General features: G+C 41.8%; 2 protein-coding genes across 4 annotated transcripts in view; one reads left to right on the top strand and one right to left on the bottom strand.

Annotated features, from left to right (window-relative positions):
* Window positions 1-21: 21 nt before the first annotated feature.
* On the bottom strand, window positions 22-8,288 carry ZBTB26 (zinc finger and BTB domain containing 26). Of its 2 annotated transcripts, XM_063353360.1 has the most exons (3): window positions 8,207-8,288; window positions 7,876-7,956; window positions 22-5,638 (listed from the first exon to the last, which is right to left on the bottom strand). In XM_063353360.1, exon 3 carries the CDS (start codon window positions 5,626-5,628, stop codon window positions 4,312-4,314), a length of 1,317 nt encoding a protein of 438 aa, XP_063209430.1. In that variant the 5' UTR covers window positions 5,629-5,638; window positions 7,876-7,956; window positions 8,207-8,288; the 3' UTR covers window positions 22-4,311. The 2 variants fall into 2 exon arrangements, with proteins under 2 accessions (XP_063209430.1, XP_063209431.1); XM_063353361.1 differs by lacking the exons at window positions 7,876-7,956; window positions 8,207-8,288 and adding an exon at window positions 7,584-7,816.
* Window positions 8,289-8,309: 21 nt separating this feature from the next.
* RABGAP1 (RAB GTPase activating protein 1) overlaps window positions 8,310-23,754 on the top strand; it is a 73,973-nt gene continuing 58,528 nt past the window's right edge. The window contains exons 1-5 of one of the 2 annotated variants that reach the window (XM_063353338.1): window positions 8,315-8,395; window positions 15,204-15,405; window positions 21,783-22,017; window positions 22,560-22,764; window positions 23,402-23,576. In XM_063353338.1, coding sequence (XP_063209408.1) covers window positions 15,256-15,405; window positions 21,783-22,017; window positions 22,560-22,764; window positions 23,402-23,576 — 765 coding nt within the window. In that variant the 5' untranslated portion in view covers window positions 8,315-8,395; window positions 15,204-15,255. Of the gene's footprint in view, window positions 8,396-15,203; window positions 15,406-21,782; window positions 22,018-22,559; window positions 22,765-23,401; window positions 23,577-23,754 lie in introns of both variants that reach the window. The other variant, XM_063353339.1, reaches the window with a different exon arrangement.

Below are 23,754 nucleotides of genomic sequence, written 5' to 3'. Positions count from 1 at the left end.
GGCCCCCCGTGCGCCGTTACCGCGGCGGGAAATGAGAGGCGGCGAGAGACAGAGTTAGCAGCACGTTTATTAGAAGACTCGGCACTGCTACAGCGGCTGCCGCCGGGGGACACCGCGCCGCGCCTCGCCAAGCGCCCGGTAGAGGTAGCAACGTATCGGCCCGGGGTCGCCGCCCCCGTAAGGCATCTCGGAGGAACGGCTGCCCGGGGGCTCCGCCGCGCCCCGCCGCGGGGGCGGGCGCCCTCAGCGAGGGAAAGGCGCGCCGCCGTGCCCCGGCACCGGGACGGGCAGCCGGCTCCTCTCCGGCCCCGGAGCGGGGAGGGAGCTGCGCCGACAGCCGCCGACCCGCCTGCTTTGGTAATCACACGTAGGATGAGACTTTTGCCCAGTCACTGAAGAGGTAGCTAATGCTCAGTCCATCGATTATACAATCTCAAAGGAAAAACGTCCGTTCTGCCTTCCCAACCCTTACCAAGTCAGGAGGGCCAGCTAGTTTCCTCCCTTGGTTTTTAAAAAAAATCAAGATTTAACGTGACTTTAGGATTTTTTCAACAGTTTCAGTTTGTATCACATTTGATTCTCCCTCCTCACCTTTACTCCTCCCAATGACTCGAACCAGAATCAGCCCCACACAATTTTGAAATTATTTCAACAAAAATTCAGCGGCAGCTAGCTTAAGTTTTGCCAAAAAGCTAGGGGAGAAAAAGAATGACACTTCAGTTTTATCAGTTACTAACTTGCAAAACGTGTCTTCTAAAAGAAAAATAAATTAAGGAAAGACTCATCCCTGATCTATACAGGAGGCTGTGCAGCTGCACCGTATGCTGCAGGAACACATGCTACACAAGCTACCACCATTCAGAAAAGCGGTGAACCTAAACCTCTGGTAAATCTAAGACTTCTACGATTCTCTTCTTCTATATAAAATAAATAAATAAAATGCCAACATAAAAAAAATCCTAATATATTCAAGGAGTTATTAAAATATTTTTGTAATAGACTTCAGTTATTTTTAGGATATGCAGGAACTTGTACAGCACATTAAATTGTGAGACTATCCACTTACCAGCAAATAGTATTCTACACATTAACACAGATTATGATAACTGCCATAGTCCTCATCTGAATACGCAGCATCAGTAGCAACAACCAATGGATCTAGTCTTTCACTAATCGGAACACTGCAATGAAGACAACAATTTACATACATGGACAATTAAGTTCATCTTATTCTATAATCAAGCTGCCTCCGTATATTCCATTTATAATAATTCTCACTCCATTTTAATCTGTAATTCAGAGAAGAAGCATTAGCCAGATTTTTCTTTTCTAATACCTCTTTTATACTCTTCGCTTGTCTGTTCCATATAGGGGCAAGTCTTAGGTGAACTCTACCACCAAGTGCACTTTGCATTGTGCCATCGGCGTCTTGCCCTCAGATCTCCAGTGTTTCTGGAGTCATGCGACTGTCTCCTGCATAAACCTTTTGGTCTGCACCCTTTTGCCAGGCCAAAAGCACAAACATTAGCAAGAAGTCACTTTTCATCCAACAGATGCGTCCATTTTCATTGAAGAAGCAGTCTTCTTCATTTCTGCTTTTTCCTATTTATTTCTGCTACAGTCTCGCCAAACGACCACAAGCAGCCTTTTAATTGAACAGACAGCAGTCTCAGTCTTCTCAGACATTGACATTTCCACAGCACAGGGTGGGCTGAAAACCTATATAACTCGACCAAATCATTTTTTGTTTCTTAGGAAATCCCTTGTCTCTTCGTATCAGCTTCAGGTCACCCACAGCTACTTCAACAAGCTGTATGCTCCTTGCAGTAATGTTACAGCTTCATGATGCCACAGAAAAAAAAACTTCTCAGACAGACAAAGCTTTCAATACTGTCCATCTTGCTGCCACTTTTTCTAGCATTTGTACAGTTTTATTCCTTTCTCTGGCAGAAGACCATTTTCTTTATTGTGTCCATATTCACATCTGGTTAGATCATTCACTAGTCCCTTACAGCACGTTGACCTGGCTCTGCAAGCTCTTATTCTCCATGTCTATCTTCGTTTTGACGTTAGTGCTAGAACTTCCTTCCACATAGTGAATAATAGATTATCAAAATGTTTGAACAATACAGAAGATTCTGCCTGAAGACAGAATGCAAGTGTCAGATGCAACTGTCACAGTCAGTTTTACCTCAAAACGACTCTGAAAGTGGGTAGCTTTAAGAGGAAAAACAGTTTTTCTTCCCATGCCTATTTTCTGCCCCAGGAACCTGAACAATAATTTTAAAACGTTCCAAATAGTTAGATTTTAGACCTAAATATATTTGCTACAACTTGAAATATGTAATGCCCTGACTCCATTTCAATTGCTTACTTCATAACTGTCCATCTAATAGTTCATGTAACAGTCAAGTACAGTAGTTTAAGAACTCAATTGCAAAAACCGATTCACAGAATCACCTTGCTTTTCTACTTGAAAGTATGTGGATTTCTGAAAATGTTCTGCAACATTAACACTTTTTATCGTCCATCAGTGTAATGTCTGCATAAGGAAATCTTGGCTTCTACAACACACATATATGAAGAGCAAGACCAACTTTTGATAATTACATACAAAACATTTTTTGCACTAGCACACCTTTGGTCATACCTGTTTAGCATTTTTAACCATACAATAGCAGCCTTTCACCCCCACCCCATCATTCAAACACACAAACAGTACTACTTTTAGGTAGGAAGCATAATCTCAGCCTCACGGCAAACCTTGTGGAAAAGAGCTGCATTGGAAGAAATACTTATTCCAAATACAAACAGCAGTTCTCTACCGAGGATCAGCCATTTGATTATTAGTCTATGCTACACTTCAATGTAATAAGAGTGCTGTTCTACTGGGAATGGTGTTCCTCAGATAAATTAGTTTCTTTCAGCCTGATTGGGATGCGGATAATTCCACGGCACTTTTGAGAAGCAATATGGTATAATCCCAGAATCCCAATTAGCATGCCATTCCCGCTACATTTGATGTTTAAGGCGGTATACAAGAGGTATTGCTGAGTACAGTCAATAGCTGTATATTAACCTATGGAAATTGTGCTACCTGTACCTCACCCTAGGCTCTGTAAAACACTAATGGTCATGAACTATGCAGGTCACTTAAAAAAACCCAAAAACAAACTATTATTTGAATGTCCAAGAAATCAAAAAACTTCATGTTGTTAATGTTTTTATGGCAGGTATTTTTGTTTCTTTTTTCAAGTTAACTGACTGTGGCCCTTATCAAGGAGAGATATACAAGAACTAAGGGGGAAAAAAAAGGGGAAAAAAAAAGCAAAGCATGGAGTTGTTATACATTGCAGCTTTTAAAACAGGTCGTTTTCACAGTGTCAAAAAGCAATTATTTTTCCACTCCAGCTTTGCTCTAAAACCAACAATTGTTGTGGTTTATGTGATGCAAAATTTATGGAAGATGGATGCTGATTTTTAGTTTTGAAGTGTTTAGCTTATCTTAGCACATACAATGGTAAGTGCCCTTTAAAAATCCTAGGTATGACAGCAAAGGAAGTAGGTCATACTTGCACTCCAGGCACTGGCCTCTCACATTCCAGAGCTGCAATTTATTCTTATTTTGAACAGTTCTATGCAATGATCAGCTAACCCTGCCAAATCATTTAGGGTTTTATCTTTTCATAATGCAGGTCGAGGTTAAAAACCCTGAGAGCTTTTAAGATAGCATTGACTGGCAGCAGAAGTTTCTTGAAATAGTTTAGAAAGGGCAAAAAAGTGACACAAAAATACTTCATTTCAACTGTAGGGGTCTAGGGGTAAGATCAGAGAAAGATAATTTTAAGAGGTAAGTTTAAATTTAACTGTATGGAGTGCTTTCAGTTATCCAGTGCTTTAAAAAAAATATAATTGGGTTATCTCACAGACTTGTCCTCTTTGCTCTTTCCTCCATCTGCCCAGACACAGAGAGGCCTCTAACTGTTCAGCAGATGGTTTACTTGCAGCCCACAGCAACAGTCTTTCAAAAGGTGTTAGTCTTGAGTCTCCTAATCAGAGAGAAATGAAACAATTAACCCCATAATCCACAGTAGAGACACAGAAAGAAACCTGAAGGAAGATTGCTATTCACAGAAAATATCAAGTAAGACTATGAACGATGGCTGAAGACCTGCCAGGTTTTGCAATCCAACCTGCCATCCATCCATCCATCCATCGCCTTTCAGGGCATACCACTAGTTTAGGTAAGAGCCCAAACCAAATCTTTGCTCCTCTCAGTCACGATCCCTGCAAAGGGCTGTTTTTAATTGCTTAATTGACGCAGGTACTATCATTTCTTAAACTGAGCACAGCCTGAGGCAGCTTCCCTGCATCCAGTACCTGGCTTGCATCACCTTGCTGACAGACCTTACTGTCTGTAGCAGCGCTACATGTGAAGGAATCGAAGTCCACGGTTATGTCTTGAACGTTTCTTTCATTGGCATTGTCAAAGCTATTTTTACCGTGTAGCTGTTTAAGATGTTTCCTCAGAACGGGTTTATGCGCAAAAACCATGTCACAGTAGTTACACTTATGGGGCTTGTCCCCACTGTGCAGGTTGAGGTGGTCCTGTAAGGAACATTTCTGAGAGAATGTTTTCCCACAGATCTTACATTGGAACGGTTTGATGCCTGCGTGCACTCTCATGTGCCGGTGGAGATTGCCTTTCTGAGTGAATGTCTTGCCACAGAGTAGACACATAAATAGTTTATGCATCTTTAAGTGATTAGCATAGTTTTCCAGATGCCGAAATACTCTTGTGCACTTTGGACACTGATGGTGCCACTGGAGGCCTTTGTCTATACCTCGGTTGTTAGGCCCAAACATATCTTTAGAGGCCAGAATGATGTTATCGCTGCCAGCATACGAAAGGGCATAGTTGTGGAGGTGGTTTTGCTCTATTTCACTTGCTCTGTTTTCAACAGTGGAGTTGATAAGAAAGTGTTGAGGCTCTGAGGAATGCAGTGCAGTTTGTTCAGAAGATATAAACTGGTTCTGATCCTTCTTGTTCCTAACTTCTGTTACCTCCCCAATGGACTCCACCTTGATGATCTGAATATCACTGTCCTCCATGTCCATACTGTCTTCTGAAGGTTGAATACAAGGCGAATCTTGCTGCAGAGAGTCATCGTCTCCTTGATGGTCCTTCAGCTCAGAGGAGTCACTTTGCTGTTCACACTCCTTGCTCTCCAGTGGCTGCTTCGGTTTTATAAACTTCCAGAGGGCCTGCGTGCATCGCTCAACAATGTGGCTCATCTGTAGAAAGCTCGCGGCAGTCAAGTAGTTTACCAGTTCCATTTCAGGGAACTCCAGAATGCCGCTGTAACAGGACAGAAGCAGCTGCCTCCCCACTTCCGAACTCTGCAGGATAGAGATTTTTACATCTCTGGAGTCATTTAGTAAGAACTGATCTCTTAAAAAGGGAGAGCCAGCAGCAAATACTATTTTATGCCCCCGAACTTCAACGTCATCTATATGGACCACAACATCACAAAATTTGTTTTCTTCCCTCAGTTTGTTCATTTTCTGTAACATCGAATCCCCATAATTGTCAAACTTGAAGTGAAGAATATCTGATCTTTCTGACATTTTGGCACACCTAAGGAAAAGCAGCAAGAAAAAAAAACAAGTGAGAACTTTTTTGTTTTCTAAAATGCAAATTAGAAGGGTCTAAAGTAATAAGATAAAGTGTGCATTTAATCAGAAGTTATGTTTTATGCTAGATAAATACTAAAGTCTGTTACAAGTTAAAAGAAAAAAAACAATCAAGTTTACACCTCGCCTTACAATATCTTCTACCTTTTTTTAATTTAATGCAGCTTGAATATAAAGTAGAGGTGACAAGACAGAAATTCTCCTGAAGCAGTATCCTAAAGAGTTAAGAAGTTTTCCACAACTTGTCTGCAATTTAAAGGGAAACCACAGAAGTATTTTTAGCAGCCTTAGTTCTTGTTACGCTTTGCTTCCACGTTAAAACTCCGCAGAGATTTTGTCTTTACCACATAACAATGACGTTCCTTTAGCTTTTGGTTCTCGATTTCCTTTAACGCCTAAATAGCTTTCATGACAAATGAATTCAAGGTGAGACAGAAGCCAGCACTTGCCAGACATACAAACATCCCTCTTAACCTTCTGCCTCTATCGTATACTCGTAAGAGTTGCAGCCCAAGCACAACAGCTGCAGTTCTTCTAGGACACTCCACAGTTGGAGAGAGGACACATCTCACTGGCAGTAACTGTAATTTCAACAAGCCAGACTTTTAGCAGGAAGGACTACACAAGCTTTGCGATATCCGCAGCACTGGGTTTAATGCATCATTTTAGATTGTCTTTTAAGGTTTTTTAAGGGTTTTTTTGCGGGGGTTGGTTTGCTGTGTGTTGGTTTTGTTTGTTTTTTTTTAAAAAAAAAAGTTCGCTGAAAAAAAGTCTTCTGTCTGGCCCCTCATTGGATAAATCATGCCTTGTAGCTCCCAGTTTGGAATACCTCGTCAATGTCAGAAGTCTTGTTTCTTGTCTTCTTCTTTGGAAGATCACCCCTCTAGGAAATTTGTTTTTATTTGATAGTATTTGGAATGAAGAACAGTGGATCTTCCACAAAACAAGCATCAATCTTTTGTCTTTCAACAGTTCTTTTAAGGATTTATAAGACTACACTGATTCTCGATGAAACACTGTTCACGCAATCCTGCCAGAGAACTGGGATTGCAGGAAGTGAAGAAATCACAGGAGACTAAATGATGCAAGATTTGGTGAGATAAAATAACAAAGCAAAACTTACACCTCACAACTATTACAAACACCACATAAAGCTTGAAAGGAAGCTTTGAAGTTTACAGATAAAAGCAGATACTGCTCTCTTGGGGCATGAAATATCGAATCAGTGTACACACCAGGAAATGGAGTCGTGCCTACTGTAAATGAATTAATACACAGGACAAGGGTGTAAAGAAGAACATTTTTAGAAGTATCTGTTGATAATCAGGCTTGTTTCAATTTGCTGATTGGACATCATCTGGAGACTCAGCCTCCTCAGTACTCAAGTCCCTCAAGTCTACCTTCCAGTGTATGGCATGCAAAAGCCAGAAAAGGATTTCAAAAGCCTTCAGAAACAAGGGATCACAAAGTTTGGAAACAGGGGTAGCATCATTCTGCAGTACACCCAATTCTGCTGAATCTACAGAAAGTAGAGCTGAGAATCTCTCAGCCATCCCGTCTTCAGTACTGCCTGACTCACCCCCATTTCTAGGACAAAAAGTTTAATTTTATGAAGCAATAGCCTTTGGCAAATATAATCGGTAGCGACAGATCATCGTGAAGTGCCTTCAGTGAATTTCAGGCATTATTGAATGGTTTCTTTTTGTGTTTTCTCTTGGAAATGAAAGAACTCTACTTGTGAGCCTGCTTTTTCCTCCCACGTTGGGGCTATACGGTACAAGCGCGGTGGAAGTGCCGGTGCCGCGGGGATGCTGTGAGCCAGGCACAGCCACCCCCGCTGCTCAGCACACATCACGAGAGAGGCTGAAAACAGAAAAGAAGTGACTTGCCTTGGCACAGGTTCAGTTTCCACTACCACCGCTCTCCGAGACGCAAGAGCCACCACACGCGTCCCTGGCTCCCTTCTCGGGAGGGCAGCGGACTGGGCCCGACTCCCGTTCAGCCGGTAACCGGGACAACGATGTTCCGGGACAGCTCAGCCGAGAGCAGGCACGGCTTTTCAAAACAATACCCAAACGCCAGCTCCTCTGCAAAGGCGGGGAGGCGGCTGTCCGCGCCCGCCCGCCCGCCCCGGCCCCGCCGCCCCGTTCCCCGGCCCCGCGGGAAGGACGGGGCAGGTACCTGTAGCGCCGGGCCGCGTCCCCCCGCTGGCACCCGCGGCCGCTCCTACCGCAGCGCCCGCCGCGGCCTCCGGCTACGGACCTAGAGAGGGGAGGAGAGCCGCCGTAAGCCGCCGCCCGGGCCTGGGGTCGCGCCGCCCCACCGCCGGGCCGGGCCCGGCCGCCAGCCGCGCCCCCCGGCCGGCCCCGCGACCCGCCGCGCCCCCGGCCGGGCCGGGCCGTTCTCCGAACCCGGCTGGCGGGGGTAGCGGGAGGCGCGGCCCGCTCCGGGGCCCGCTCCGGGGCCCGCTCCGGGGCCGCCGCCCGCGCCCCGCCGGCCCGCCGGGACCTACAGCCGCCGCCGCAGCCCAGGACGGCGACTCGGAACCGCATTGTTCGGCCGCCGGAAGCGCTCGTGCGCCCTCCGCCCCGCACCCGGAAGCGCCTGGCGGGGCGCCCGCCCTCTCCGCCCGGTCACGTGGTGGGCGGCAGCGGCGGCCCAGGCCCGGCACCGGGAGGCGGCGGCGGCGGCGGTAGCCGGGGTAGGTGGGGCTCGTGTTGCCGGCGGGGTCTCGTCCGCCCCGTCCCTCCGCCCTCGGGCCGCCTCTCGCCTGCCGCCGCGCTCCCCCCAGGTGCTGGTTGCTCCGGGGCTTTACCGTCGCTCCCCGCCCCTGACCGGCGAGAGGCGTGCGGGAGCTGGCGGCCGTCCTGTACCCCATTACCGGCGCGTCCCTATCCTCCAGCCGTGTCTCCCTCCCGGTGCAGTGTCCTTCCGTCCCCTCTCCCTACCGGCGGCCGCGGCCTCGGCGTGGGTGGCGGCGGCGGCAGCAGCGGGGCTGCGAGGCCGCCCCGGTTCGCACCGGGCCGGGCGCTGGCGTGTCTGTCCTCGGCAGCTCCCCTGGCTCCGGGTGGGGGGACGGGAGGGCCTCGCCTCGTTCCTCCAGCCTAGAAACCCGCCAGTGTTCCCGTACCGGGGCCGCCGGGCTTCGCTCCGCGGCGGGGCCGTCCTGTCCCGGGCTGCGCTGGGCTCCCTCGGGACTGACGATGATGTACCGGCCCGGTGGCTGCTCTCCGCACCGTGGCTTAGCTGTGTCGGTTGTTGCCTGTTGCTTCCAGGTGTATCTTAAAATGTGGCGTAAAATTGCGTCCAGAAATCTTTATTTGGTTTACATACCGTAACCTCGGTATTTTGCTCGTGTTTTTTTCCTTCCTGTTGGCAAGGACACGTTTGTTTCACTTAAAACATCCCCAGACGATAATTTTTAAGGGCTGATTGTGTCAGTTAGGGATGAAAATTAAGTATAAACAAACAGACTGCGCTAAGTAGTTTAACAACGGGTATCAGCAAAAATTAAGTGAAAATCGAACTGGTAGAAGTAGACTTTGTAGTTTTCATCTGTGTAGTTTTGCCTCTTCCAGGCGTTTCAGGGGAGGTTCGGAGAGAGGGAGAAAATCATGTTTATTTCTTAGATACAAATTGGAGATCAAGTATTCCTTACCTGTGCTGTTTATATACAGATATAGCTTGATCTATATTTCCAATTTTATTCTACTTACATGTTTTGTTAAAGTACAACTTCATGGTATTTCTGAGATTTTTGGCTATTGAAAAAATGCGTAACTGCATGGACTTCCCCATTGCTCATTAAATTACAGAAACACTGTATTCTTTTTAAAGGTCTCTACTTAACATTAAAAGGTCAAGGACTGAGCAAACTTAGTTTTGTGTACATAGTAAACAAATTAACAAATGGAGTTTGGCATAGGGGTTTCCTTTCGTTTTCCAAATCCAAGTGCAGACAGCTTTTAGTAGCATGCACTGAATGTAACTCTCATTTTTTCACTTCTTTCATAGCATATTTTTAAAGTGCTGTGTTTGTCTGGTGAGCATGACTGTTTCTGTTTGAATCCTAATGAGAGAGGAGCTCCAGAGTCTACAGAGCATCCTCTTCAGAGTTTGTTTAGCCTCTGGCTGTGCTGCCTTTATCTCAGCATCCAGCCCGTGTTGTGTCCTGCATGTCCCGCTCCCCTGTGCAGACAGCACATAGATGTCCCCGATGCTGGTGGAGCATCAGCCGCTGAGCGTGGATGAACCACCCGTTCATAGTTAATTCATTCCAGTGACATTCTTGTGATGGGCTCACTAAGGCAGTGTCAGCATTTCTTTTATAAACCACGGTTTCCCAGGACCTGCTGCGTGTTTCTGGGGTTGGAGAATTCGCTTATTACAGGAGCCTAAAATTAGAGTTTTGTCCTCTGAGCAGATAGTTCAAATTAAGATTAAAAGCAAAATTATGCTGCCAATAACTGTGGATCTGTGAAGGACTGTTAACAAAGATTGCATTAATTTGACTCTTGTGTTTTGTCTGGTTCCTGGTTTTGCATACAATGTCTAATGATTCACTCAGCTTCCTGAGTTCTGCGCTCCTCCGCTCTTGAAAAGAGGAGGGAGGGTGAAATTTGAGGCAGCATTATCTCCAAATAAATATAATTTTTCCTGGCTCTTGAGGATAATAGCAACATCTGTGGCTGGTAGTGTATTCTAAAATGAACAGAAAAGTTGGTGTTGTCGTCGCGACTTTCTAGTCATCCTAACTCTGTATTTTCACATGCAGTATTCCACTGGCTTTCTTGCTTCATTTTGAATGCAAAATACATCTCTTTGCATTTGAGAGTGTGTGTTGCACAGGGAAGGTGGGTAAATATCGAACATATGATTATGCAGACTAGTAATGGGATATGTGAGAAGAGAAAGGTTGCTAGTGATTGATCTTTCTTGTATGTTTTTGTTTTGTTTTTTTTTTTTTTCTTCCCCAAAGCTGCAATAAAATATGGGTGGTGGGTACGTGCTCAGAAAAAGTCAAACCACAGCTCCGTTCCCGCATGTCTGTTGGTGTGAATCACTTTTGCTCTTACACTTCTTATGCTGCTCAGACTGAAACAGCTGGCACAACCACCTCTAATGATGGCATTGGGCTGCAGCATTTTCCAGGCTTTTGTCAGGACTCACTGTGTATTTTTAAAACAATAAGTGTACACTATGTGAATTGCAAAGGTAAAAAAACTTACAAATGTCAAAGACTGTAAAGAGCTCAGAATCCTAAAGAATGCTGGCTTATTTGTCATAACACAGCTTTGCAAAGCTGCTGAATTCTGCTGCAAATTCCACTTTTCACCCACACTAAGATGCTAATGATGAAAACTAAGAAAGTAGAACTTTGCATGATTAAATGGAACAGTAATGGTTATTATTGTTAAGCTATGCATAAAGCCAGCGGAATAGAAACAGAAAATATGTTATTTTCGGTGAATCAATTTGCGTTGAATCAGTAACCTCAGTGTCTTGGCTGTGTGCTACCTTCTTGTTTTCCATTTTTTTAACATTATACTTAGTGGTTTTATATTTTAGGAGATAGAGGACATACGTTGCATGCCAAGCTTTACGACTTTGTTGTTCAAGGTAGCTTCTTGAATTATACTATTCTTCAGTATTATACTATTCTTCAGTAATTTAGTTAATATTCCACTATTGTTCTTCTATATCTGGTGCATTCTTCATCAGATATACAGTAACTTTGTGGAGTCGCTATAGGAGCTGCTGCTGAAGTACAAAAGCTGAGAAAGATATGAAGGGGGGGGGAAATCTCTTTCCTCTCTAGTTCGCATACCTGTTTTCACGCTCATTCTCTTTTCTGCCCTGGAAACCCAAGACTTAATTGTATTGTGTGTTGTATTCCCCTCTGAATTCAGCGCAAAGGCTGCTATGTCTGCTGTTGACTTAAAGGTAACTGCTGTTTTAAGCAGTGTGAGAAGTTCACAGCTGGAACATTGATTTTTCTGCTCACCCTCTGGCTTTTTGTGTGGCTGTGGATGTTCTAAACACTTGGAAAATGGGTGCCCCTTGGAAATGGAGTGAGACCAGCCGTAGTTACGAGTGCTTTGCTTCACTTGTTGTGCGTGTCCCAAGGTGGCATTCAAGCCTCAGTCTATTACAGTAATATAAAATAGAAGGGTTTCTGGTTTTCTTTTTTATATACTGTTTGCTTTAAGCTCTTTTAAATTCATCCTGGCAGTACTTAACAAGGAAAATTTTGATCACGAGTTGCAGGTCAGGTGCCAACTACTTGGGGGAGGATAGGAAAGTAAAGGGTAAATGTTTTGTAAATCTATGTAACTAATCTTGAACTTTGATAGGTTTGTTTTCCAGTTGTTTGAGATTTTAGCACGGTGAATGGTGCCTTTGCTGTTCCTTTGCACATTATCTTGAATTGAGAGTAAGGTATGTTGCTACTGTTGTTTGGTTGCTTTAAAGATTAAAAAAAGAACACTTTTAAAAAAGATAGTTTGATTCTTGCACTGGCGCTGTATAGCAACAGCAAGCATAGAGTCATAGAGTGAAGGTGAATTGCACTGAGAATTAGAATTTTAAATAAAACTGAAAGCAGTGACCCAAGAGCCAGCCGTGTTCCCTTTTCTCATTTTGCAGCTTTTTCCAGTGGTCTTTTGTGTGAGGAGAGGCCAGGATACCCATTTAATTACACAGGCAAGCAAAGAAATAAGTTAATAAAAATTTGCCTCAGTATACGTTTTACCTAGACACTCTGTCTCCTGTAGAGGTGTAAAGACCCCTTCAGGCAAATACTACATTATTGTGTGTAGTTTTTTGTCAGGAACTAAAGTATGCTGAATTCAAAAGCTCCTATTTTATTTATGTTGAAACAAAGGAAAGTCTCTTTCCTTCTAAAGGATGAGACGTTGACTTATTCTGAGAAACATTAAAACTTTCTCCTACCACTCTTAAACTGTGAGAACAGAAACCTTCAGTTCTTAGACAAGTTGCAGGTATTACTAAAGAGCACTGTCACTGCTGCTGTTTGTTCTTGCGTTTTGATTCCAGAGGAGTCATAAGCCTGCCACAGGTAATTGCTCTGCTGGTCTTTGATGTGTGCCCTTCCAGGCTGGCCCATGTTTTAATGAGCTCGTAGACTTTCTCTTGTTGAGTTCCTTCAACGTGAGTTTTCTGATTCAGGTAAAATGGTCCATGATTCCAGTCTGCGTGGAACAAAGTGACAGCAAGGAACAGAGGAAATAAAATGCATGCAAAGTAAAGTATGGGATTAAGGAATTTTTGGTTAACTTCAGGTAGTATTGTAGCATTTTTAATATTTTAAGCCTGTGCTTTTGCACCTCCACTATTTGAGCGTTAATCTGATCAACCTCTGTGGCTGATTCCAGCGCAGCTGGGTAATCGAGCCTTGCTTGCTGATACATCACTAATAAACAAAAGCTTACAGTAGTCTGCTACTTGTCCCCTTTCCTGTGCTCTCTTATCTTGTGTAATTTCAGTAAGACTTTTGCTCAACAGAAGGTTGGCAAAGTTGGGCTAATTGGGACCTTCTGCTGTTGCAATTCTGTATTATGAAACTGCTGCAGGGGTTAGGCCAAGCCTGCTGGGCTCCGGGATCAAGTGTGGTCTCTGTTTACACCACGCTACTAAACAAGTAGTACGCAAAAGCACAGCATACTTTGTCTTTAATTGAAGTTAACCTCAGTGAAAGGTATCAGATTGAAAGACTTTGGAAATAGGTGAAATTAACACTTCGAGACAGATGCATTATATCAAAATAAATTGCTAAATTGATCCTTGCTTAGATGATCTTTACAGCTGCTTGTGATCAAAGCCCATTTTTCTACTCGTGCTGTCTTAGTGTGGCAGATGAGTTTGCACTGTTTGAATGAAAACAGTAAAGCCAAAGGGATATTAAGTGTTTGAAGCTTATTTTTAGTCTGTGTTTCAATATATTTGATTTAGTCATTTTCAGATGATCTGTGTGTTAGGTAGAGGGGCAATAAGGAATGTCTATAGAAATCTTTCAATATGAATTCTTTAAACAAAAGCATCTTTAAAAACGAGAATCTGCCCTACCTTTAAGGTACATGTGAGTAGTACCAGATAGACATATACAGTGGGTAAAACTTTACAAAATATCTAAATTTCTCAGCTGGTAGTTCTCATTGAAAGTCAGTGGATCTTAAAACGTTTTTTTGGAAAGGGTATCTAAGTATCTTACATGCTTTTAAAAACAAAACCCGAACATCATAGATGTATGTTATTCATGAACAACCCACATCCGTTCTTTCTCTTGCACGCTGCTTCAGTTGTCCAGTGAAACATGTTTCAGGACCCTGAAGTGACTCTGTTGGGAAAGCAATCAGGTTAAAAATAACCTAGAGAGAAAAAAAAATTGTTGTCCTCCTGGCAGGTTTTCAAATCATATTGGTGGCTGTGGAGAGAAGGGTATTGATAGACATAAAAGCAGGCTTTGCTATTTTTGGTGCATTGTTCTTGGTTTAGTGAGGAATGCGATGAGCCGCGCTTGTGGATGTGCCAGGTTTCTCCATTGTGTGGCTGCTCTGTTGGAAGCCAGGTTGGGACAGTGCTCCACCGAAGGGGAGACATAACTTGAGGCTGAAAAAGCACTTGGATTTGGTCATGCTTGGGAGTATGTAAAGAGCCGAGCCGTTGTGATAAGGGTATATTTGGGTTTCTGGGAAATTTAATCACCCATTTTTATCACTGGCAGTCTGTTTTGAGCCACGGATTCTGAGAATCTGTGCTGTAGAGTTCAAGGTGTGCAGCTGAACTTCACCTTTTGTTCCTTTCTTCAAACGCCTCCCAGTGCCAGTTCCAGCTTTTTAAAATCCTCTGTTGGCTCAGATTCTCAGTACTGATCCAGCCTACACTGTTCTTCCTGCTTCTTGGAAGTCTTTTCTTTTATTGTTCCTTACAGTACAGAAAATTCAGCATAGATTCATAAAATGCTGTATGTCCCAAGGTTTTAGAGCATCCTTACCACAAAATGTCAAGAGTTAGATTTAACTCTTGTTTTGGGGGAAAAGAATGTGACTGCAGCATGCAGTGAGCTCTGATAGCTACAAAAGTAACTTTTGCGTGAACATAGGTGAAAGCAAACAGATTATCTGAAGAAAGTAAATGGACTTTATAGTTCTGGCCCTAATGCGAGTCCTTTGTCAGCAGGCATGGTGTATGTTCCAAGGGCCTGTTTTATGCTATGTGTAGAAAATGGTGCCTGCCATAATCATGAAATACTGCAAAAAGCTTTAAAAGATTTATTAACTTCCCTTTTGTGAGCTGTGGAAACCAGTGCTCTTAATTTCTTGGCAAAATCAAAGCAGGGCCATGAGTGTACACTGGCAGAAGAGCTGGAACTTGGTGATGCTGTCAGATGTGTTACTTTTTATAACTAGTCAGCAGGTTTCTGAAAAGAAACGTTTGAGCATTTTAGCATGAAGTTTTATATAAGTATTTCTATGATTTTTGTTTTTCAGGAGTTTATAAAATATTTAATCTCATTCATGAATCGAACTTCCTTTTTAAGTCATGGATGACAAGGCTTCTGTTGGAAAAATCAGTGTCTCTTCAGACTCGGTATCCACTCTTAACAGTGAAGATTTTGTCTTGGTTTCCAGGCAAGGGGATGAAACACCATCTACAAATAATGGTAGTGATGATGAAAAAACAGGACTGAAGGTAAGAATCAATAACCTGAGTTTGTTCCCTATTCTTCTAACTCAAACTAACCGTAGAGAGCTTAAAGAGGGACTTCTTTATTGTGGAAAACTTGACAGAAGGGAGAACTTATTCAAGAATCGATTTTGCCAGTAATTTCTGCATTACTTTTGCTGATGTCAGAGGTGATAATTAGGTTTTGAGTAGGAGCTCTCTCCATCACTACCTGTGGGGTTTTTTTCCCACTTTGCAGAATCCTTCATGAAATGCTTAGGATGAAACAGGCTGTCAAGAACTTGGAGCTGTGATTTTATCACAGCTTTCAGATAGAAAGTAATAGTAACATACACTTGATTTGACCATATTTGTTAATTCAAACATATATTAAAGTTTTCCCCAATGTGAAATGTTCTCTTTAAGAAACGTAGAAGTGTAGTTACAACTAACAACTTGGCATGAATCTGAGAATACAAGCCTATGTGGTAGGCTTGTGTGAATTGGAAGGGCATTGACATCTTCCCACTTTTAAACTTTTAAAAGTGCTGTTCTGAAAAGAGGCCCTTGTCACTCTCCTTTTTTTTTTTTTTTTTTTTTTTTGCTACTTAAAATCTTTCATCCCGGTTTGTATTTCAGCAGTCTTTAAGCAAAGTGACACAAGTAAGGTGGCCACTCCAAATTCCATCCTTTTAATATGTTGAAAACCGTATCTTTTCGGTTGAGTCGAGTTAGCGTGTTCTTTGTGGGAGATGGAAAGAGATGTTCCACCATCACAACAGACTAAAGTCTACAGTCACATTTATGTCTTCAAAATAATGTCTTTAACGATGATAAGAAGTAACGTGTTCTGCCTTTTGGACTGGGTGTTCCTCTTTTCCTTAGCAGCAGTTGTAACAGAGACTCTATTGAACATTTCTTGATGCTTTTGCTCATCTTCCTTTTACCTCCCAGCTGCTTTGGTTGGTTTTCTTGCATTCCTTTGAGTCCTAGACAAGACATACTGTTATAGTGGCTATTTTCTTTTACATAGGACTTCAAGCTAATTCTGTTAGTTGAGAGTCTCAAGATCTTACTTTTGCTTAATCTGGCAAAAATGTTCACTTATGGTTTATTGCTATTGCAGAAGATTGCCTCTTCGCATCATAGGATAGTCTAAAAAAATTTGAAATTTTCTTGAACAATCAGCCCGGTGATCTACAAGACCTGCTGAAAGACTGTAACCTCACGCTTGTCTTTCTAGGTGCTGCAAATACCAGCAGCTATAAATACTTAAGAATTCAGAACAGTCTCCATAGTGGTGCTTACCCCAAGAGTGCTTATGTGGCAGTGCACAGGATTAGCTCCCAAAGTTGTGATGCATCATTTGAGACCCCAGGAGACAGACACGGGCAACCAGATTTTCCATTCCGTCCTGTTATTTCCAAAGAAAATTTGGAAACATGAAATGCTGTAGTCTGCAACACTTGTCACTCCGCATGGGAGCTGTTTGTACTGCTGGTCTAATGATTGCCTTGTGGCCGTCCTGCAGTGTTCGTATGACACGCTGTATCTTGTGTAGTGCAATCAAAGAAATTGAAGAGACTTGTATGTAATGTCTTTTTCATAAAGCTTGAGACTATTTCGGAGAAGAATATCCTTAATCAATTTCAAACTGACTCCTGAAACTTACTTTCCTTAAGTTTTCCTCATGTGTTTCTTTCCAAAGCGGTTATGCTGGCTACAGGTAGGCTGTTTCTCTTGATGAGAAAAGAACAACATCAGTACTGCTGCCTGCTGACCGCCAACAATTGTAAAATAAAGTTATACAGTTCCTTGATTTGGCACTGAATGTCACAGAGCTTTGCAGGTCTTAAAGATAAGCTGCTTTATGAATTTGGTGCCAAGACTGAGTACAATCCTTGAACAAAGTGATTTACCTTGAGCCTTTCGGTATTCCAGTGTTGGAGAGTCTGTGCTGTTTGGTTATTGGCTGGGAGCTGAATGATTAATGGAAACATTATACCTTAGATAAGCCGTCAGTGCGGTCTAAATTCTCCCATACAGGGATCTGCCTGTTAACCTCCTTCCTTTTGCTTAAGGAGGTGAAAACTTTTAATAGAGGAAATGGGAAGACTTTCTAGCTGATCTTAGGGACAGAAATTGTCTTTTGGAATTGTTCTTCAAGAAAAGAGAGATGCTACACTAGAATATGGCTTTTTCTTGCTACCTTTTTTTTTTCAGCTTGCAAAAATTCAGTATCCAGTTTTACTGTATTATTAAACTTTATCTGTGTGCACGGATAAGTGGAATTGTGAAGGTTGTTGGTGGTATCTTAAAAGTACTGTCACTGATATCTGAAAGTGTTTAGGCAGTATATGGAAAATTGATATTAACAGTGCAACATGACAACTGAGATAATGTATTTCATAGGGACAAAGGAGATGAGTTTTTTCATGGAGAAGCAATTGCTTTGGTATTTATAACTAAGTTAATTTGTATATTTCAAAACCCATTTGCGTTGATGTGCTCACTAAGAAAAGCAGAAAATAAGTTTGGGTTCATATTTGAGCAGATGTCTTTTTCTGATGTTCTGCTGCTTTAGAGAAGCAATTTGAGGATCTTACATTTGCTAAGCACAGTCTGAGGATGGTGCTAGAAGTTTAGGCTTGTGTTTGCTGACTGTGACAGAATGTGAAATTTGTGCATCATACCTAAGGCTCTCACTTCAAATTTGTTGCTGTGCTATAGTTTTAAGTAATAGTGCTGTGGACTGCATTAACTCATGTTTTTATTTTTGTTCTTTTTCAAGTCCAGCCAGATAAATATTTATTCTGAATGCAATTAATGAACCATATTCTTTCTTCAGTTGGTCATAATTCATAAATGTGTTTTTGCTTTTTGTCTGTGCTGAAATACATGGTTCAAACAATTTAAAAGGGGGTTGTCAGTTATTGTTTTCCAGAAATATAATTTGCTAGCTGTCTCTGCTTTCCCGTATTGTTTCTGTGTCTGCTTTTGCCCACTGCCAGTGGGACTGCGCTGGATTTACGAAAGCCTTGTTTCTGGAGCACAGTGTAGAATGGGAGCTCTTGAACTACACGGTGCAAGGAGACCTCTCTCAGCGGAGGCCAGCAGCACATGCGTCGGGAGAAGGCAATGAACTACAGTTCTAATAAATCCCTCGTGTTGCTGTGAAGGAAGTTTTAAACGAGGCTACATCCTCATTGAGAGGTTAAGTAAAATTAGTTTGAGAGAAACAGAGAAAACAATGACTAGGGTAAATGGTTTCTTTCCTCTATCTCAGGGAAACCTACATGAAGCATTTATTAGATCCACCTAGTTTCTTCTTCCTTTGTGCCCTTAGTTCTGCTGCACTGTCACGCTGCCTTGTGCTGCTTTTTTGGGTTGCAGCAAAGTTTCAGACATGTTTACATCTTAATGTGCACTGTTCACACGATGTGGTGAATTTATATGTGAGAGACTTTGGTTGACATGAAGTTCGTGTTAGTTTGGGCTCGTTTCTTGGGCAGCTGGCTTGGGGCACTTCACTGTTCGGGCAGTGAGAACAGCAGAGCTCCTCCAGTCCAAAAGTATATTCGCTGTGTCTTTTAGAATTCTTTTTTGAGGGTAGTCTAGGCTGAGAAGGAAGGGTTTCTTGGAGGGATTCTTTTAAATTACTTTTTAAATGATGATTTTGATGATGAAGTTTTAGAATATTTGTGAACCTTTTTTTTTTCTTTTTACGTGCCTATTTCCTGTCACACCATAAACAACTTGGACTTGTGTTTTACCTGCCACTACTATTTTTAGGAACTTTTATTTTCAAGATCATATTTTATAGGCTAATATGTACCTATAAGTTATGATACTGATTATTTTACCAAATACAATGTATCACCATTGAGACTTTTTGGCATGTAATCTTGATGCAATCATGATCCTGCACATTTTTCATGTACATTTAACGTTAATACCATTACAACATTTAATTTTCACTGAATATAAATTCCTCACCTTTCTTTCCCACACCCAAACTGAAGTCTGTTTAATAACCGTGAGCAAAAGCATATGAGATGCGGGGTTTTGCCAGAATGAATTTTAACTTCAAGATTCATAGAAAACAAATCCTGTAAACTACAAGTTTAATTTTCTTTTAATATATAGGCTTTAATGGGGCTGGTAGGACATTATAATTGATTCATTATATTTTGTTGCAAAACGTGAACTGTGTAAAGTGACATGGTGCATCATCATCATCATCTTTCTGACAAATGCCTGCAAAGACCTGAATAACAAACTTGATACTTCAAGGGATTATGCCGTTGATGACCACATGCTTGTGCAAGACTTTTCATTGCTTCCATGATGAATCATGCAGACTAAAATTATTGGGATGACATGCAAATGTCTGGATTCCTGTAACTAGTTACAGGTTACCGATACTTCTGTGGATGTACAGCTGAGTAAGGCAGTTATTCTGTCCTACTCCTGGCAGGTGATCCCAGATAGCACATGAATGTATTTTAATCCATACTAAAAAAATACTTCCTGTTTGAGCGTGAGTTGCAAGAGCACAGACATCTCGCTACAGAATCTAAACAACAAAAAAAAACCTGTAAAACATTCACTAGGTTATTTTTTTTATGTCCTTTCTGCCTCTAGGATCTTGTGTGCCTGTTAATTTTTTCATTACCTGTGATTTTCACTTTTTGCATACTTTCTTCTGAAGTATAGGGTTCTGGGATTATTTTTGTTTCTCTTAAAGGGATTGTATTCTGCTCTATTCTAGAGTAATTCCAGGTCAGCGGTTTCTGTTCTTTGTTAATATTCTTGTATATTAAAGAGTTATTTTTCACCAGAAAACTAATATGCAGTTTACACCTTTAGTGCAATGTAAATGGAGGCTGCAGATACAGATAATTAGTTGGAGATTATGGGTCTGAATTTGAAAGAGAAGACAGTAAGTAAACGTCATGTTTCTTCCTTTTCCCTCTGAACGGAGAAGTTTGTATTTAGGGATGCAATAGAAATGACCATAAATCAGAATTCAGACTTGGGTGAGAAATCTCTAATCTCACTGTAATTATTCCGGAGACACACCTGGTGGAAATGAGCGTAAGAGTACTTAAGTGACATCTGATCTTTTGCTCATAGTATATTTAACTCATTGCAAGGCTCATCCATGTGTGCATGGAGGTGTTCTGTTGTCTGATCCGGTGTTATTTCAGCAATCTTAACTGGACTTCAGATTGATTTATTCACTGTTAAAATGTGAGAACTTTGGCCATTGCTTTACGTACTTTCAAGATAATTTAATTTTCTGCTATTGGATGCCAGTTTTGAGGCAGATAGAATTTGCTTCAATACTGAGATGGTGTTACGGGCAGATTTCTATCAGCTTTATATTCTTCCTCCTGATTTTAACCACTTTCTTCCTTTACTATCTTATTTTAAAGATTAAAAAAAAAAAAGAAAATTTTCTTTAATAAGACTTCATTTACAGTCATCTTATGAACCTGGGGTAGATGCACAATTTGGATTTTATTAGCTTGCATGTAGTGTCTCAAGTCAGTAAGCTTACAGAGAGGTAAGGATATAGAAATGCGTATCTGCTTATGGGATTGAGTTTTGGTGCCAGCAATAATACGCAGCAGCTGAAGTCTTGGAACCGGGTGCCTTCCTCTGACTGCCATCTGGTAAAATGCTTCCGTAAACTCCATTTCCGTGCTTAATTTCTAAACAGTGTAAAGCACTGGTCACTTCCCTATTAATTGCAGAGGAATGGACAAAGCTTCCTTAGATACAGTATCTAAGAGTTTTCTGAAATTAATGCCTTTATTCTCTTTCTAGCTTAGCACCCTTCAGGTTGCCTCATGCTTTCATGTTGACTTCAGTGAGTGTGAAGTCAGGCTGTAGATGAGTGTTAGGGTACAAAACAACACTACCTCTTCTCCTCAGCACGAGGGCATGATCCTGTTCCAGACTCTTCTCATATGTGAAACCTTCCTATCTTACCTGTGAACCACGTAGCATGTTTAATCATATTTGTCCCTTTCTGGTAATATTCTGAGAATTATTATAGACCACTGTACTGTGGACGTTTGTAAGTTACCCCTGTTGTAATCTAGTCATTGTAGTTGGTGATTAAAGACTAGTTTTAAAGTAATCTCACTTTTTCTAGTACTAGAAAATTCCTGCTTTGAGCTCCTTTTGTTAGTTCGTTAAAGCAGGGAGGATCTAATTTGTACTGGTGAGCATTTGCACATTGCAGTTTGTGTTTACGGTTGTAACTAGGTTAAATTTATTAACTACTGCTTTGGTTGGCAGAAAAAGCCATATGAATGACCCTGTGCCCAAGGGGTATTTTTTTTTCATTTGAACGGTCTTTTTTTTTGTGTCCCAACTCTGTTTGTGGCTCTTAGATTGTGGGGAATGGAAGCGAACAGCAGCTGCAGAGGGAACTTGAAGACGTGCTGATGGACCCACCCATGGAAGATCAGTCAAGTGACCGGGACCATGGAGAAGAAGTTAGGACTGATGGAGATGGGGAAGAACCCGTTGTTCTTGAAGCTTCAGCATCCTCCACCATTAATCCAGTGTCGGTGGCAGGACTCCAGAAACCAGACATGAGTTTGCCTGTGAAACCATCCCAGGGAGGTTAGAAAAAAATGGCAAATGCCTGGTAGTATCTTATGAACTAGCTTTATGTGGGAAAGGAAAAATTTAGGTACAGGTGCGTCCACCCACCTTTCCCCATTTCTTCCATTATAATCACCTAGTGCGATGAATGCCAGGTTATGTGATGCCAGTTACTGTATGCTGAATTATCCTCTCTTTTGAAAACACTTGCTATTCGAGCCTCAAGATGTGTGCAGGCATACTATGCTTACTTGCCTGGCGGTACAAAATACTAGTCTGCTTAGCTTGTCTATGCATCTTATTGCTGTAGTGAAAATCAGTGCACTTGTATTTAAAAGGAGTCTTCTGAGTGAACTGGTTGTAGAGTTGGGATAGCCAAGTTGCTGTCTGCCATCGGTAACTCACTTTCAGGCAGGGTTTTCCTATAAAGCCTGACCTGACTTTCTGTAATGGGTTTCTTGGTCACTTTTGTCATTAGGTTAGTGATGAGTCAGTCTCTGGTAACTTACTTACATATGTCTTGTCTTGCTTCTAACGGTCAACTTTGTGTCTCACCCTAGACTGTGAGGATTTGAGCCCTTTCACACCTGTGACGGATGAGGACAGCGTGGTGTTCAGCAAGCTTACCTACTTAGGCTGCGCCTCTGTGAACGCTCCCCGGAGTGAAGTGGAAGCCCTCAGAATGATGTCCATCTTACGAAGCCAGTGCCAGATTTCTTTAGATGTGACACTGTCAGTGCCTAATGTCTCTGAAGGAACAGTGAGGTACGAAGCTCATTCAGGTGCACTCTGTGACTTTGTTCATTTAATCTTATTTCCTTTTAGCAATGGAAACAAGTGATCAGTTTACCTGGGAGGAGACGTGAGAGACTTGGGGTTTTGTTTACTGGAAAAAGTGGGTTTTAAAGAGATCTGAGAAGAGTAATGCTCTGAATTGTTTACCAAAGACATTTTATGTCCAAAGATGAGTATGAAACATTGTGATGATCAAGGGTGTCCCAAAAGCCGTAGTGGGAGGGGTTATTGATGGCACTTTGGAAATAGCCTGTAAAGTATTTAATTTGTAGGGCTGGAAAATGGCTGATACAGGAGGCTTAACAGGGATGAGAGGCTATCCACTGCTGCATATTACTTTAGCGTTTTGAAGGCTAAGCCCTGAAAGCTATGAGGAAATTATTGGTGGAAACGGCTGTTGTGTTGTACTTCTTTATACTGTTCAATTTAAATATTATTATTCTGGTCAAGCTTTGTAATAAATGACAGTCAGGAGCTAGTTTCTTTGTGATGTAGTTTCTCCAGTAGCTATGAAATTGTTAAAGCTCGTAAGTTAATATCAGGCTGAAATAATTCTTCTAAAGCTTCAAGCTTTGGGTTTTTTTTTTTCCTCTTTTTCTTTTAACAGACTTTTAGATCCTCAGACAAATACAGAAATAGCAAATTATCCAATCTATAAAATCCTTTTCTGTGTACGAGGGCATGATGGAACCCCTGAAAGTGATTGCTTTGCTTTCACTGAAAGCCACTACAATGCAGAACTCTTCAGGATTCATGTCTTCCGATGTGAAATCCAAGAGGCTGTAAGTTGAATCTTTTTGTCGAATTATAGTTATGTACATCTAAATGTTATTATTGAAACGAAAATGAAGTATTTCCAGCACTTTAGAAGTAATGTAATTCATCACTTTTGTCTTTTTTCTGCCCCAAGTTAAGATAATTGTAGAAACCTTAGATAGGAAATAAGAATGCACATGATTT

This window comes from Chroicocephalus ridibundus, chromosome 15 (assembly GCF_963924245.1).
Source record: "Chroicocephalus ridibundus chromosome 15, bChrRid1.1, whole genome shotgun sequence".
Taxonomy (NCBI): Eukaryota; Metazoa; Chordata; class Aves; order Charadriiformes; family Laridae; genus Chroicocephalus; species Chroicocephalus ridibundus.
The sequence above is the reverse complement of the archived record's forward strand: the minus strand, read 5'-3'. Positions and strand labels throughout refer to the sequence as shown.

Coding starts and splice junctions, on each gene's coding strand:
- ZBTB26 (XM_063353360.1), bottom strand. CDS start 5,628: ATGTCAGAAAGATCAGATATTCTTCACTTCAAGTTTGACAATTATGGG.